The sequence below is a fragment of the Hyla sarda genome, chromosome 7 (assembly GCF_029499605.1).
Source record: "Hyla sarda isolate aHylSar1 chromosome 7, aHylSar1.hap1, whole genome shotgun sequence".
Classification (NCBI taxonomy): Eukaryota; Metazoa; Chordata; class Amphibia; order Anura; family Hylidae; genus Hyla; species Hyla sarda.
Window position 1 is genome coordinate 211,013,076 of NC_079195.1, and position 17,082 is coordinate 211,030,157.

Consider the following 17,082-nt stretch of genomic DNA (forward strand, 5'->3'; position numbering starts at 1 on the left):
TGAAAGATAGAAACTATAGCAAAACATTAAAAAAAAGTTACAATCCGACGTCAATCAGGGCAGGATGGGAGTTGTAGTTGCATTATTGGTCTATAGGTCAGGCGACTGGTTAGAATAAAGTGAATTTGTAAATTATATTTAAATCTAATTTAGCCATAGTGCTCCAAACAGCAGACCTCCAGCTGTTGCAAAACTACAACTCCCAGCATGCCCGGACAGCCAAAGGCTGTCCGGGGATGCTGGGAGTTGTAGTTTTGGTACAGCTGGAGGAACCCTGGGGTAGCGAGTACAAGAGTGTTCTTCCTTCTGGAGAAGAGCTAATTTGCATACTTTTTTTTCCATATAAAGCATTGCATGGCAAAAAAAAGAAATAAATAAAATATATATATATATATATATATATATATATATATATATATATATATATATATATATATATACACACACACACAAATATGTATATATATATATATATATATTTGTCACGCAATAAAATTTAATATATATATATATATATATATATACACAAAAAATTATCTATATAATATATATATATATACATATGTACACACACAAAAATGTATATATATATATATATATATATATATATATATATATACACACACACAAAAATATATTTAAAAAAATTGGCACAAAATAATAAAAAGGAAACTAAATTACTTCAAGGCAATGAGCTAGTATCCTCTAGCACAGTGGTCTCCAAACTGTGGACCTCCAGATGATTACGAACTACAACTCCCAGCATGCCCGGACAGCCAACGGCTGCCCAGGCCTGCTGGGAGTTTCAGTTCGGCAACATCTGGGAGGTCCACAGTTTGGAGAACACTTCTCTAATACAACCAATTCTTTCTTACGCCCTGCATGCCATTATGTTTGTCTTCACCCAGCTTTTCCAAACTACTCAATGGCAAATCTATCCAGCTAATCTATAATACCTATAAAGCTGGTGGTAAAACAAGGTAGGTTTACTGTCAAGGCTGGGAAAGCCAGGAGACGATCACTTTCACCACCCAGCTTTCCCAGAATGAGATAGTAATGGCTGCCATGATCGATTCACACAAGAGGAGATATTGGGTCTTCTATTAGGATTATTTTCTTTTTTGGGGAAGGAAATACAGGAGTGTATAGCGCTGCTGAATCTTTGTACACTATATAAATAATTATTATTATTATTTTAACTAGAATTTATATAAAAAAGGGAAAAAAGTTAGGAACATGATATAAAAAAAAACAAAAAAAAAAACTAAATTGCAAAGGAAAACATTTTTTTTTTAAATTAAATTTTCTTATTTTCATTTTTTTGCCTTTACTTTGCTGGCTGTGAAGTTTGCATTATATGCACTGAAAGCAACAAAAGAAGAATCCCGACCCCACCTTGTCCATTATAGGAGCATATAATAGTGACAAGCGGAGCTGGGGGGCTGCCATGCTCACCGTACTCACCGTTCATGCTGACAAGCTTGCCCACGGCATCATATTGCTTAAGCAGACCAAACAAAATGACACGGCGGGGAGTGAGAATCCAACAAAAAGAAAAAAATATTATAAAAACTAAAAATATCCCTGCTCAGTTTCCAGCGCCCAGTGGTATGAGACACTTGGATTCTTGAGGTGCACTCGGCTTATTCATGGTACACGCCACCCTGCAGAGACACAGCGCACTCCCATACACTCCCATATTTAACCCTGCGCTGCTCAGCTCGACGAGCAAAAACAATCTGCAAACGCCCGTCTCTCTCCCAATGAATAAAACTAAATAAAAATACACAAAAATAAAATAAAAACAGTGCTAGGTGCAAAACCCGCCAGAAACCCCTATCCGCATGAGAAGAAACGATCCGCTCGAAATGCAAGACTGAAAGGGTTAAATCCAGCTCTATTAAATCAGCCCCAGTTTGTTTCCATGGCAACAGAAGCTCAGAATGATCTCTTTTTTTTATACGTATCCTCCCCGGTTCTATATCCTAACAGGTCGTTCCATCTGATCCAGTAGTTAGGATATCACGATAGTCGCGGTGGGTGTTGTATCCCCCCCCCCCCTTCCTAATATCAGGGGTGGTGGACGGTCATCTAATAGTAACACACACGGCTCTACCGGATGCCAGGGGATGTGTAACGCTACATATAAGAAAGGCGAATTTCCACTCGAATATTCTATAAGATTCCAAAGAGAGTCATTTGGCCAACATGAATGAGCAGTCCATGTCTTATGTGTAATGTGTCACCTCGATTTGTATTCTTCCCGATACAGATACCGATACTTGTTCTGTATTTCTCTTTTACGATTGTAATTTTTTGTCATTTTATTTTTTGTACATGATTACGGGGGCAGCCATCTTGCCTGAGCTGCTTTTAATGGCATTCAGAAACATTGCTTTGCAGCAGTGACATAGGAAACAATAGACAGGGGCTGTCCCATTGACATGAATTGGAAAGATGTCTGGGCATGCTCTGGGATCCTTAAAGGGGTACTCCGCCCCTAGACATTCTATCCCCTATCTAAAAGATAAGATGTCTGATTGTGGGGGGGTCCCCCCACAATTTTCCTGCAGCACCCGGCATTCGTTTAGAACACCGGCTGCGGCATCGGAGGCTTGTGATGTCACAGCCACACCCCCTCAATGCAAGTCTATGCGACGAGGCGTGGCACCTGTCACGCCCTCTCCCATAGACTTGCTTTGAGGTGGTGTGGCCGAGATAGTCATTAGGCATGGAGCGAAGTTCGCTCCGTGCACTGGATGACTGTGTTGCCGCAGCAGAGATTGCAGGGGTCCTTTGGATAGGGGATAAGATGTCTTAGGGGCGGAGTACCACTTTAAAGGGAACCAATCATCAGATTTTACCCTATATAACGCTTGGCAAAGCGTTATATAGGGTAAAATCTTTATTTTCACCATTCCCGGGGGACCATTCTCCTGCCCCCAGGGATGGTGAAGATATGAAGTTATAAACTAGTCACCGCCGCAAGTAGTCACCTGGGCGGGGAGCTCTTCTCACCAACTCCCGTTCTTCGGCCGGGAGCGACGCCCCCTCCGCTTGATTGATGGGCAGCGTCATCGCTCTGCTCCGTCTGTTCAGTGAGCAGAACAATGACGCGGCCCATCAATCAAGCGGAGGGGGCGTCGCTCCCGGCCGAAGAACGGGAGTAGGTGAGAAGAGCTCCCCGCCCAGGTGACTAGTTTATAACTTCATATCTTCACCATCTCTGGGGGCAGGAGCGTCCCGCGGGAATGGTGAAAATAAAGATTTTACCCTATATAACGCTTTGCCAAGCATTATATAGGGCAAAATCTGACGATTGGTTCCCTTTAAGAGGTCATTCTACAGCAATGGTCTCAAACTGCTGCCCTCTGGATGTTCCAAAACTTCAATTCCCAGCATACTCGGACAGCTGGGAGTTGACATTTACCAACATCCAGAGGGCCAGAGTTTGAGACAATTGTTCTACAGGGAGGGGGAGACTGATCTGTAAGCAACAATCATTCAGTGTACCTCTTATCTTTATACTGGTGTTACCTTTCACTACACTTCTGTCTGTGATGAGGAGGAAACTGCTGGGAAGTTAGCTGTACAGAACAGGAAGTGTCTGTTTAGTTTTAGGCCTAGTGGCCACAATGGGAACTGCAATATCTGAGAATTATTTTATAATATAAAAAAATTATTAAAAAAGAATATAAAATAAAAAAACATCACCAGCAATTTAACAAAATATGGTTAACATAAAAACTTCAAAAGATAGGTAATTTTCTGATAACATGTTTCCCTTTAAACAAGACTTACACAACTGTTTTTATTAAACCCAGAAATACGGCAACATTTTTGGGTTATGTTTCAGCGGCCAATTTTACACAAGTGACAAAGTTGACAACAATTTTAAGGGTAGAGTTAAAATAAGCAAAGTGCTAGGGACTTTCTGCAGTTGAATTTCTGATCAGACAAAACGGCAGAGTTTACATTATCGGAGAGGCGAATAGGAAAGATAAAAAAAAAAAAAAAACAGACAAATTGCAAAAAAAAGTACAATAAAAAAAGTGCACAAAATCATAGTGTGGATCTGCAATCTGCAGTACGTTGGCATCAGGGTTGGAATCATTGCAAATTTTCCCTTTTGTTGTTAATATCTGCAATTGATCAGATAATGAAATAATAAGTGTGTGGTTTTCTTTTAAAATGAAATCTACATTAACAAAAAACAAAACAAAAAAACACACACACACACACACACACACCAAAAACCATATACACTTTGCTACTAGCCCATGTCCTCCCCACCCCTGCATACACTGACATCTGCACAGGTCATAGAGCCTGCCTACAAAACTCTCCAGTCAGTCAAAGTAGTGTAGTGGAAAATAACTTATCCCCTATCCATTGCTGGGGGTCCTACCGCTGGGACCCCCTGCGATCTCCTGAATGGCACCTTGGTTGGAAGGGGGCGTGCTGACCCCCACACGGAGCTGTGGCTGACACGGCCACTTTCGGACCCCATGCGATCTATATCCTTTGGACAGGGGATAAGTTATTTTTCAGTGCACTACTCCTTTAACCAGTCAGCTCCAGACTACTGCCGATGGTCTATGTGGCTGCCGTAAAGCATATCTCTCAATGTTGTTAACCAAGCAGAAGCTCAGGCAATATGACTGCTCCCATAACAATGTACAAAAAAATATAAAAACATTTACAATATTAAAGATGGAAAAAGATTAGAGCAAATCTGGCTCCACAGTTTAAAAATATATATATAAAACAACGTGTGTGTGCATGTGTATATGTGTGTGTATAATGTGTGTGTGTATGTATGTGTGTATGTTCCACAAAAACTTTCAAAAGGCTAAAGATATTAACATGAAACTTGGCACACATGTTACTTATATGTCAACAACAAACATAGGATAGGTCATTTAACCCTTACCGACCCCCATTTGCCAGGGGCGGGGCTTATGTTTAAAGTCCTATACAAGTCTATGGGAAATATATGTTACTGCATAACTTCCAAACGGCTGGAGATATTCCGATAATACTTGGTCATATGTTACTTATATGGCCACTTAAAATATACGATAGTTAATTTAACCCTTAACCCTTTTGTTTAAAGTCCCATGCAAATCAATGGGAAATGTATGTTCCCACATAACTTCCGTACGGCTGGAGATATTTCAATAACTGGTACACATATTACCGGACGGGACAGGAGGTCGGGACAGGAGGTCGGGACAGGAGGTCGGGACAGGAGGTCGGGACAGGAGGTCGGGACAGGAGGACGGGACAGGAGGACGGGACAGGAGGACGGGACAGGAGGACGGGACAGGAGGACGGGACAGGAGGACGGGACAGGAGGACGGGACAGGAGGACGGGACAGGAGGACGGGACAGGAGGACGGGACAGGAGGACGGGACAGGAGGACGGGACAGGAGGACGGGACAGGAGGACGGGACAGGAGGACGGGACAGGAGGTCGGGATGTGGGGTTGGGATATGACAACAATATATGAGGACGGGATATGAAGTCAAAAGCTTCCTCCTTTGTTTATTTTCCTCCCCAAAAAGGATTTGGAAGTAAAAACCGGGCAACGCCAGGTACTCAGCTAGTAAATAAATAAATAAAAACACCCAAAAACTGGTGCTTTTTTTGAAATCAGTAAAATGAAGGCCCAGCCGGATTAATCATTTCTGACAAAATTATGTACACCTTGCTACCTGTCCATGTCCTCCCCCCTCCCTGCACACTGGCATCTGCACAGGTCACAAAGCATGCCCACAATACTCTCCGATAGAAGTTAAAGAGGTACTCTGGCAAACATCTTTGTCCCCTGATCCAAAGGATAGGGGATAAGATGTCTGATTGCGGGGAGCCCGCAACTGGGGACCCCCGCAACCTCCGGGACCGCAGTGGTGGCATCCAGAACACAGAAGCTTGGAGTTTCCGTGTTCTGGACATCATGCCATGTCCCCTCCATTCATGTCTATGGGAGGGGGCGTGACGGCTAGTATATAGCTGTCACGCCTCCCCCCACAGACACGAATGGAGGGAGCGTGGCGGCTGTAGTTGCCAGTGATTTGGCGCGGAGTTCGCTCAGTGCATGGATGACCAGGGTGCCGTGCCGGAGACCAGCATCGGGACCCCACCAATCAGACATCTTCTGTTAACCATAGTTTGATGGTTGATCAAACTTAACTACACAGGCCAGGGAAAATGTCCATAATACTCTCTAATAGAAGTTAACCAGCCAGCTCCAGTGGTTTCCTGCACAGGTCACAGAGTATTTCCACAATATTCTCCAATAGAAGACTATTGCTTCCTAGGGTCAACATAAGCTGCTGTAAATGATCTCTCTCAGTGCTGTTAACCAAGAAAAAGATCAGGTAATATGGCTGCTCCCATAATAATGTACCACAAAATAAATAAAATAAATAAATTACAGTATAACGGTACGTTCACACGTACGCAGATTTGATGCGCAGGATTTTCTGCTGCAGATTTCAATGTAAACTAAATGACTGGGTACAGCTTCTAAATTGCAGTTACAAATTGTGCGCATCAAATCTACGCAGGATCCTGTACGTGTGAACGTACCCTAAAGGTGAAAACTTGCTCACATGAGCGAAAGGGGTTTCATGAATATTCATGAGGTAGGCAGGCATATTGGGGCAGAGAGGATGGAGGTTTGCCAGGCCCTGTTTCCATTGCGCAAATCTGGCTATTTCCATATTAAAGGGGTATTCCAGGCAAAAAAAAATTTTTATATATCAACTGGCTCCAGAAAGTTAAACAGATTTGTAAATTACTTCTATTAAAAAAACTTAATCCTTCCAATAGTTATTAGCTTCTGAAGTTTTCTGTCTAACTGCTCAATGATGATGCCACATCCCCGGAGCTGTGCATGATGGGAAAATATCCCCATAGGAACTGCACAGCTCCTGGGACGTGAGTCATCAGAAAGCAGTTAGACAGAAAACAACAACTCAACTTCAGCAGCTGATAATTATTGGAAGGATTAAGATTTTTTAATAGAAGTAATTTACAAATCTGTTTAACTTTCCCGGAGCCAGTTGATATATAAAAAAAAAGTTTTTGCCTGGAATACCCCTTTAACAATGGAGGCTCTCACTGGAATGGTGGTACGAATACAAGTGAGATATACAGCGTTACCCGCACTATGGGGGGGGGAGATTTATCAAAACCTGTCCAGAGGAAATGTTGCCGAGTTGCCCATAGCAACCAGATAGTTTCTTTAATTTTGCAGGGGCCTTTTTAAAAATGAAAGCAGCTATCCGATTGGTTGCTATGGGCAACTTAGCAACTTTTCTTTTGGACAGGTTTTGATAAAACTCCCCTGGGTATTTGGTTAAGTGCAGGTGAACCGGCTGTCCATTTCCCTTTAACCATTTCAACACCACATTCAATTGCAAAAGTACAGCTGGGTACTCGCCAATGCCCATTAGGCTGGGTTCACACCACGTTTTTGCAATACAGTTCCAATTTGAAAACCGTACGGAACCGCATTGAAAACCGTATGCATTGACTCTCCATTGTAAACCGTATGCCAAACGATGCATCAGGTTGTGTCAGTTTTGCATCCTGTACGGTTTTGTCCGTTTTTTTTCCCCGTACACAAAACCGTAACCTACCACATTTTTTGGTCCGGGTGAAAAAACTTATTGAAACGTATACGTTTTTTTTTTTTTTTTAACATGGGAGTCAATGTGAACCGTACAGAACCGTATGTGCGTACGGTTCCATCAGGTTTTCACCATCCGGTTTTTGACTTTCCACAGTTTTTCTTCTTGGAATTTCAATCAAACAAGTGAAACTTTATTCATAATGGAATAAAAAGTTAAAAATGAATACGTTTTTTTTCTTTAAAAAATTGATGCAACCGGACATCATTTTTCAAACCGTATACGGATTAAAATTTGTACACACGTTTTGATAAAGTTTAGTCAGGTTTTGAGGAATCAGTTTTTTTTTATTTTTTTATCAAAAACCTGATAAGGGAACTGTATTGCAAAAATGTGGTGTGAATCCAGCCTTAGGAAGATATATTATCCAGTCTTATATCAGTGTTTCCCAGCCAGGATGCCTGCAGCTGTTGCAAAACTACAATTCTCAGCATGCCCGGACAGCCTTCGGCTGTCCGGGCATGCTGGGAATTGTAGTTTTGCAACAGCTGCAGGCACCCTGGCTGGGAAACACTGCCTTACATAATATAATAAAAGCTACATGAATAACAGCGACAGAAAGTAATTGAGAACATTTTAAGCCTCCTCCCTCCCTATATAATCACTTTTGTATACAAGTTAGTACCCCCCCCCCCCCGACTCTGTAGAAGAACAGCGTCTGAATTCGCCGCTCCGAGCCGCGTTGTAAACCATTGAGACTTAATTTTTCCGCTTAATTGCAGCAATTAATGATAAGTCTATGAAGGCTTGTCAGAAGCAGACACTCCGGTGCGAGCTGACGCAGAGCCGAGCGCCGTAACGCTCGGGACAAAGAGGTGTTTTTTTTATGTAAAGTGTTTATCTTACTGTTGCCTACACAGTGCATGGGGAGAAAACTGTGTGGGACACGGCGACCATTGAAAAAGATGCGCAGGACGGCTGACGCAGGCAGGATTACGGAGAGAGAGAAAAAACGCGGGCGAGGTGGAAGCGAAGCTGCTCGTCTGTCCCCATAGTGACTGAAGAGATTCGGGGCCTTGTTTGTGAAGCTTCTCACGACTACACGATTTACTGGGAGACATTTCTTCTGAATTTATTTTTTTTTTTTAGGAACTTCCCATCACATTTGGCGCACCCGGTCCGGCCAGTTAGACGTGTCCACACCTCTGCTAATATACTGTACTGGATGCACCGGGTCTGATGGGCCCCTGAAGGTCCTAAGGGGCATAGGGTCAAACTTTCTTAACCCAATGTTCCCCAACTTGTGGGTGTCTGGTTGTTCCAAAACTTCAACTCCCAGCAGGGAGAAAGCCAAAGGTTGGGGAAATGGCCTTAACCCTTTAACCCATTATCAATTTAGCTATTTATTTATTTTTTTTTTTATTTATTGGGGAAGTAGTTTATTTTTAAACTTTTTTGCATTTCTTAAAGGGGTAATGCGTTGAAAATATATTATTTATATTATCTAAGATGTTAGATCGCGGGGGTCAATGCCATTGGGGACCCTCGTGATCTCTGTGCCGGCAGCGACTGCAAGCTTCCGTATTTGTGCCGTCACGCCACGCCCCCCGCATTCATGTCTATGAGAGGGGGAGTGATGGCTAGTTCATATCCGTCAAGCCTCCTCCCATAGACGTGAATGGAGGGGGCATGGCGGCTGGCATCTCCAGTCATCGGGCACCGAAAGACAAGGGTGCCGCAGCAGAGATCGTGGGGGTCCCGCCGCTGGGGACCCCCGCGATCTAACATCTTATCTCCTATCCTTAGAGGTTTTCAATGGAGTACCCCTTTAAGTCCCCACTTAAGTTGCTAGAAATTTATGGCAATTTATTGATTGCTATTACTCTTCAGTGCTATGCACTGAAATAGCGTAGATCAGTGTTATCTGCTATCTATTTGTACAGCCTGCCAGAAGGCAGACCATACAGATGGATCCCGGAAGAGATGTATGGAGGTGGTAAGGAGAACGTTGGCCGCCATCTTGACCAAAATCACGCTGCTAGTGGTCCGATGAGCTCCCCCCTAAACGCTTTATATGCTGTGATGAGTACTGATAACAGCAATTGAGGGGTTAATGGCGGACCGGACATCAGCGTAATCGCTGATGTCAGCCAATATACATAGGTTAGGCATGGTCACTGTGTTAGGAGAGGTAGAACCCTGCGGCATACATGTAACGTTGCTGTGCGGTAAGTACCAGGGCACAGTGACGTACATGTGTGTCGTGTGTCCTCCAGGGGTTAATAAAAACTGCATCTGCCTATAAGTGTTAACCCACCGCAGCAAGTCCATGGTGAATTTGCAGCAAATTCCATGTTTGCACATAGCTGTGTGCTGCGCAAGAATGACCTCACATCCTGTCCCCCGCACTAACTATTCGCTGCACTGGACAGTTGGCAGGATGTTTAAAAGTCCCAGGCAATCTCTGCAGCCCAGGAGTCCCATGGACTTGCAATGGACTTAAGAGAAAAACCCCACCCTCACATAAGAGGTTGTGTTAGGATTGATTTAAAGGACTACTCCACTGGAAAACATTTTTATTTTTTTAATCAACTGGTGCCAGAAAGTTAAAAAGATTTGTAAATGACTTCTATTAAAAAAAATCTTAATCCTTCCAGTACTTATCAGCTGCTGTATACTACAGAGGAAGTTCTTTTCTTTTTAAATTTCCTTTCTGCCTGACCACAGTGCTCTCTGCTGACACCTCTGTCCATGTCAGGAACTGTCCAGAGCAGGAAAGGTTTTCTATGGGAATTTACTCCTACTCTGGACAGTTCCTGACATGGACAGAGGTGTCAGCAGAGAGCACTGTGGTCAGACAGAAAAGAAATTCAAATAGAAAAGAACTTCACTGCATACAGTAGCTAATAAGTACTGGAAGGATTAAAGGGGTATTCAAGGAAAAATTACATTTTTTGTTTTTATATCAACAGGCTCCAGAAAGTTAAAGAGATTTGTAAATTACTGAAAAATAATTGAATAGTAAGCGCTGTATTATACACACAAGTAGAGATGAGCGAACTTACAGTAAATTCGATTCGTCACGAACTTCTCGGCTCGGCTGTTGATGACTTTTCCTGCATAAATTAGTTCAGCTTTCAGGTGCTCCCGTGGGCTGGAAAAGGTGGATACAGTCCTAGTAGACTCTTTCCTAGGACTGTATCCCCCTTTTCCAGCCCACCGGAGCACCGGAAAGCTGAACTAATTTATGCAGGATAAGACATCAACTGCCGAGCCGAGAAGTTCGTGACAAATCGAATTTACTGTAAGTTCGCTCATCTCTACACACAAGTTACAAACTGACCTGTCGATAGTACGGTTGCTGATAAAAATCGGTGGTTGCGGTCTATCCAGGCGGTCCATGCAGACGAAGGAAGCCGAGACTTCCGAAACGTACGTCGATAGCCTTGTGGACTGCTGAGGATACCATAGTGACGTCACTCACAACACACTCAGTCGGAACCTTAACCTGATTGTAGCGTGCGTGCAAGTTGGTAGAGGCACCACCAACCGGGGCGCGCTCCCACTGCAATCCACTTTCCTTCCTAGAGACCGGACCCTTCATGAAGCAACACTCTGGGAAACAACATTAAAAGAAGTACCGTATTTTTTGCCGTATAAGACGCACTTTTTCTTCCCCAAAACTGGGGGGAAAAAGTCGGTGCGTCTTATACGGCGAATACACCCCTATCGCGGCGGTCCCTGCGGCCATCAACGGCCGGGACCCGCGGCTAATACAGGACATCACCGATCGCGGTGATGCCCTGTATTAACCCTTCAGACGCGGCGATCAAAGCAGACCGCCGCATCTGAAAGGAAAGTGACACTAACCCGGCTGTTCAGTCGGGCTGTTCGGGACCGCCGCGATTTCACAGCGGCGGTCCCGAACAGCCTGACTGAATAGCCGGGTTAGTGCTTACAGGACACCGGGGGGGACCTTACCTGCCTCCTCGGTGTCTTCTCCGTTCAGGGATCCCCTGTATGGCCGGCGCTCTCCTTCCTCGTCATCACGTCGTCGCGTATGTGCGTCGGCGTGCGTAACGACGGCGACGGAGAGCGAGGATACCCGGCCGGCAGCAGAGACGTTCCGGAGCAACAGGGACACGGCGACAGCGATGGAGCGACATCCAGGGCAGCGGTGACGGGTCCGGAGCGGCGGGGACACGTGAGTATTACCTTCTATGCAGTGGTCTTCAATCTGCGGACCTCCAGATGTTGCAAAACTACAACTCCCAGCATGCCCGGACAGCCAACGGCTGTCCGGGCATGCTGGGAGTTGTAGTTTTGCAACATCTGGAGGTCCGCAGGTTGAAGACCACTATTGTGTTCAAAATCTTAATTTTTTTTAGATTTTGCCCCTAAAAATTGGGTGCGTTTTATACGCCGGTGCATCCTATAGGGCAAAAAATACGGTAACCCGCTACATCCGGGAGTCAATTCAGTAAGAACCACTTGCAACCTCTGGAACACCACTTCAGGGAGCCCACGTATCTGCAGAGCGGTACCTCCTTCACTGCAATACACTGCGATCGCGCTGTAACAGCATTGCTGTGGGATCATTACACTTACACCGCAACCACCGATTTTTATCAGCAACCGTACTATCTACAGGTCAGTTTGTAACTTGTGTGTATAATACAGCGCTTACTATTCAATTATTTTTCAGCATATTACTTTCTACACAGTGTGCATCCATAGGGGAGCACATTTATAGTAAAGCAGCAGTACAATCATACATCAAACCAGACCCATCCAGCACTAGTGATCTTTTTTTTATTCTCTAAGATTTGTAAATTACTATAAAAAAAAAAAAAAATCTTAATCCTTCCAATAATTATCAGCTGCTGAAGTTGAGTTGTTCTTTTCTGTCTGGCAACAGTGCTCTCTGCTGACACCTCTGTTCGTCTCGGGAACTGCACAGAGTAAAAGAGCTTTGCTATGGGGATTTGCTTCTAAACTGGGCGGTTCCCGAGACAGGTGTCATAATAGAGCACTTAGACAGAAAAGAACAACTCAACTTCAGCAGCTCATAAGTACTGAAAGGATTAAGATTTTTTTTATTTTTTTTTAATAGAAGTAATTTACAAATCTGTTTAACTTCCTGGAGCCAAGCTATGGAGTCTTTTCTAGCTTTCTGACCCTTATTTGTGCCATTCAGACTGAACCAGTAAACCAGTGTTTCCCAACCAGGGTCGCTCCAGGTGTTGCAAAACTACAACTCCCAGCATGCCTGGAAAGCCAAAGGCTGTCCAGGCATGCTGGGAGTTGTAGTTTTGCAACATCTGGAGGCACCCTGGTTGGGAAACACTGCAGTAAACTGTCTAACTTCTTTAGATTTGTCCAAATAGTGAATTTAACATCTCCTGATGTCCAAGTTGTGAAACTCCAAACTCCAACTCTTGTGGACCCCCGACATGTCTGTGCAGCCCCCGGTATTCTGTGCCGGGCGCAGCCTTCCAAGGCGGGGACATGACGTCATGGTTGCAGCGCCCCCTGCGATCATACATCATAAGATGTATAAACCCGGAATGCCCCTTTAACCCACCAACTGGCGAATGCATGGGCTTACCAGGATGAACATCCACCAGGGTATTCCCTGCCAGTGGAGCAAAAAAACATAACTATTAAGGGGGTACTCCGGTGGAAAACTCTTTCTTTTCTTTTTTCATTAACTGGTGGCAGAAAGTTAAACAGTAACTTTTATTAATAATTCTTAATCCTTCCAGTACTTATCAGCTTCTGTATACTGCAGAGGAAATTTCTTTTATTTTGGGATTTATTTTCTGTCACAACCACAGTGCTCTCTGCTGACACCTCTGTCCATTTTAGGAACTGTCCAGAGCAGCGTATGTTTGCTATGGAGATTTCCTCCTGTTCTGGACAGAGGTGTCAGCAGGGAGCACAGTGGTCAGACAGAAAAGAATTTCCTCTGTAGTATACAGACGCTAATAAGTACTGGAAGGATTAAGATTTTTATTTTTTAATAGAAGTAATTTACAAATCTGTTTAACTTTCTGGCACCAGTTAATAAAAAAAAAACAAAAAAACTTTTTGCTCTCTAAGGGATGACTCTGGACCCCAAGCCCTCCTCCTCTAGGCTCCCCTAGAGACAGGAAACCATTGAGGCGGAGAAGTCTTTTTTTTTTGTTTTTAATCTTACTGGGGACAGGCTCCCACTCTCTATGGTGCTGTCATGGGGAGGGGGAAACTGCTATACTTGCAGTAAAAAAAAAAATATAAAAATAAAATAAAATACCAGAAACCTTGAGAACCTCTAAACTCAAGTGTGAACAGAGCCCCAAAAATCACCCTTCTTGTATTATTTTCTTTTAATAAAACGTAGGATGTTTGTGTAACCCAGTGTTTCTGAACCAGGAAGCCTCCAGGTGTTGCAAAACTACAACTCCCAGCATGCCCGGACAGCCGAAGGCTGTCCGGGCATGCTGGGAGTTATAGTTTTGCAACATCTGGAGGCACTCTGGTTGGGAAACACTGGTGTAACCCGACGTCTGGGATATGTGGGTTGGATCCTACAATGTAGGAAATATCCCCATAACATATGGAATCACCACTATAATAGTGAACCTTGCACCAGGATTCTGCTTCTGTACATTTAGTGACACCAACTATGTGGCCCTGTCACTTTTTGAAATATAAAAATATCGGGGGTGGGGGTTTGGGATTGGGGAGGGGTGGGGAAGGAGATTCATCAAAACCCGTCCAGAGGAAAAGTTGCCAAGTTGCCCATAGCAACCAATCAGATCGCTTCTTTCCTTTTTCACAGGCCTTTTCAAAACTAAAAGATGCGATCTGATTGGTTGCTATGGGCAACTCGGCGACTTTTCCTTTAGACAGGTTTTGATAAATCTTCCCCATAGGCCCGGATTTATCAAACTGCGTGAGAGAAAAAAAAAAAAAAAAATGGAGTGATTTTCCCACAGCGACCAATCACAGCTCAGCTTTCACTTTACCGGAGCTCGTTAGCTGAGCTGTGATTGGTCGCTCTAACGAGCTCCGGTAAAGTGAAAGCTGAGCTGTGATTGGTCGCTGTGGGAAAAATCACTCCCATTTTTTTTTTCTCTCATACAGTTTGATAAATCCGGGCCTATGGGGGAGATTTATCAAAACCTGTCTAAAGGAAAAGTTGTCAAGTTGCCCATAGCAACCAATCAGATGGCTTCTTTCATTTTTCAGAGGCCATTTCAAAACTGAAAGTAGCGATCTGATTGGTTGCTATGGGCAACTCAGCAACTTTATCAAAACCTGTCCAGAGGAAAAGTTGCCGAGTTGCCCATAGCAACCAATCAGATGGCTTCTTTCAGTTTTGAAAAGGTCTCTGAAAAATGAAAGAAGCCATCTGATTGGTTGCTATGGGCAACTCAGCAACTTTATCAAAACCTGTCCAGAGGAAAAGTTGCCGAGTTGCCCATAGCAACCAATCAGATCGCTTCTTTCAGTTTTGAAAAGGCCTTTTCAAAACTGAAAGAAGCGATCCGATTGGTTGCTATGGGCAACTTGGCAACTTCTCCTCTGGACAGGTTTTGATAAATCCCCCCCCCCACCCATCTTCTTTATCTCCTAAAACGCAACAATGCGAAACAGGTTGGACAAGAGGGCCCCGGCGTTACTCAACACTTACTTGTGCGGTCCCATAGTAAGGTGCTCTCAGACACCAGCTGGCCCTCGCTCTCTAGGGCCGCCTTCTGCTCCTGGGCACTGCTCTTTCCATTTCGACTGAACAATCTGTTTGCAAAACCTTCTAGTTTCTGCAGGGCTGAGGACGTCCCGGCGGACTGGAGGCTTTCACTGGAGGACGCCATTCATGGAAGCCACTGACCCCCCCCTCCACTCGCAGCTACTAAAATATGGCTGCAAGCCGCTTAAAAACTTAAAAGAAAAAAAAAAAAAGAATAGTTGCAGAGCAACGTGCAAGAGTTACTTCCTGTTTGTCTGTACGAGCAAAACCACCAGGGTTACAGGTTCCTCCAGAATGTACTCGCTCGCCTTCTTCTGACTGGTTTATTAAGAAAAAAAAATAAAAAGTATTTTCCAAGTATTTACTCGACTACAAGAACTACAACCTGCAGGGAGCAAAACAGCTCGAATATACAAATGCTTCTTATAGGAAATAAGATACCACCCCCTCCTGTCCCTCACCGTCACCCACGGGACTTGTTAACCTGTACTTAAGACGTCACTCCTGGATCACCTATGAGATGAGGCAAATGCATCTTCCGTACACTAGGGGGCAGTATAGCTGAAAATTCAAACCTAATAAAAAAAAAAACATACAAATACTTTCATGGAAAACTGAATTAAGGAATTACTGTATAGGCTGCAATTTGGGATCAGATACCGATGGTCTGACTCTTGCCTGATGTTCACCAGGCACAGCGCCATGAATTTTGTAGTGGCTGCGTCTGGTATTGCAGCTCAGTGTGGCTGTGGCTGGTACTGCGGAGTGGGGCAGTGTCTTGTCTGATGTTTACCAGGCACAGCACCATACATTAGTAGTGGCCGTCCTTGGTATTGCAGCTCCATAGGGGTGAGTCTAGTATGATGTTTACCAGGCACAGCGCCATACATTTAGTAGTGGCCGTCCTTGGTATTGCAGCTCCATAGGGATGAGTCTCGTTTGATGTTTACCAGGCACAGCACCATACATTAGTAGTGGCCGTCCTTGGTATTGCAGCTCCATAGGGGTGAGTCTAGTATGATGTTTACCAGGCACAGCACCATACATTTAGTAATGGCTGTCCTTGGTATTGCAGCTCCATAAGGGTGATCCTCGTTTGATGTTTACCAGGCACAGCACCATACATTTAGTAATGGCTGTCCTTGGTATTGCAGCTCCATAGGGGTGAGTCTAGTATGATGTTTACCAGGCACAGCACCATACATTTAGTATTGGCTGTCCTTGGTATTGCAGCTCCATAAGGGTGAGTCTTGTTTGATGTTTACCAGGCACAGCACCATACATTTAGTAGTGGTTGTCCTTGGTATTGCAGCTCCATAGGGGTGATCCTCGTTTGATGTTTACAAGGAACAGCGCCATGCATTTTGTAGTGAACGAAAGATTCCTCCTCCAAACATGCCGGGGGGATGAAACTTGCGCCGAGACCAGGATAAGGTAAGGGAATTTTATTACCCACAATGCAACACGTTACATTGTGGGTAATATAATTCCCTTACCTTATCCTGGTCTCAGCGCCGTTTCATCCTGCCGCGTGTTCGGAGGAGGAACCTTTTGTTCACATGCTGTTTGCTGGCGTGGAGTGGCTGCAGAGACCCCCTATTTCTACATACGCTACCCCATTGTTGTACTTGGTTACCAGTACAACCATCCATGGTAAGCGCAGTTCACATTTAGCGTTACCATTGGCCTCGAGGAAATACTCTACA

At 44.2% G+C, this 17,082-nt stretch overlaps 1 protein-coding gene across 4 annotated transcripts in view; it reads right to left on the minus strand.

Moving 5' to 3' along the window:
* The window catches only part of PRKACB (protein kinase cAMP-activated catalytic subunit beta), a 100,347-nt gene that overhangs the window by 43,367 nt on the left and 39,898 nt on the right, over window positions 1-17,082 (minus strand). Inside the window, exon 1 of one of the 4 annotated variants that reach the window (XM_056532556.1) lies at window positions 16,008-16,095. The exons of 1 other annotated variant lie outside the window; for it this stretch is intronic. In XM_056532556.1, the coding sequence (XP_056388531.1) occupies window positions 16,008-16,080 (73 nt within the window). In that variant the 5' untranslated portion in view covers window positions 16,081-16,095. Of the gene's footprint in view, window positions 1-1,464; window positions 1,848-15,319; window positions 15,952-16,007; window positions 16,096-17,082 lie in introns of those variants that run through there. 2 more of the 4 variants (XM_056532555.1, XM_056532558.1) reach the window with 2 other exon arrangements.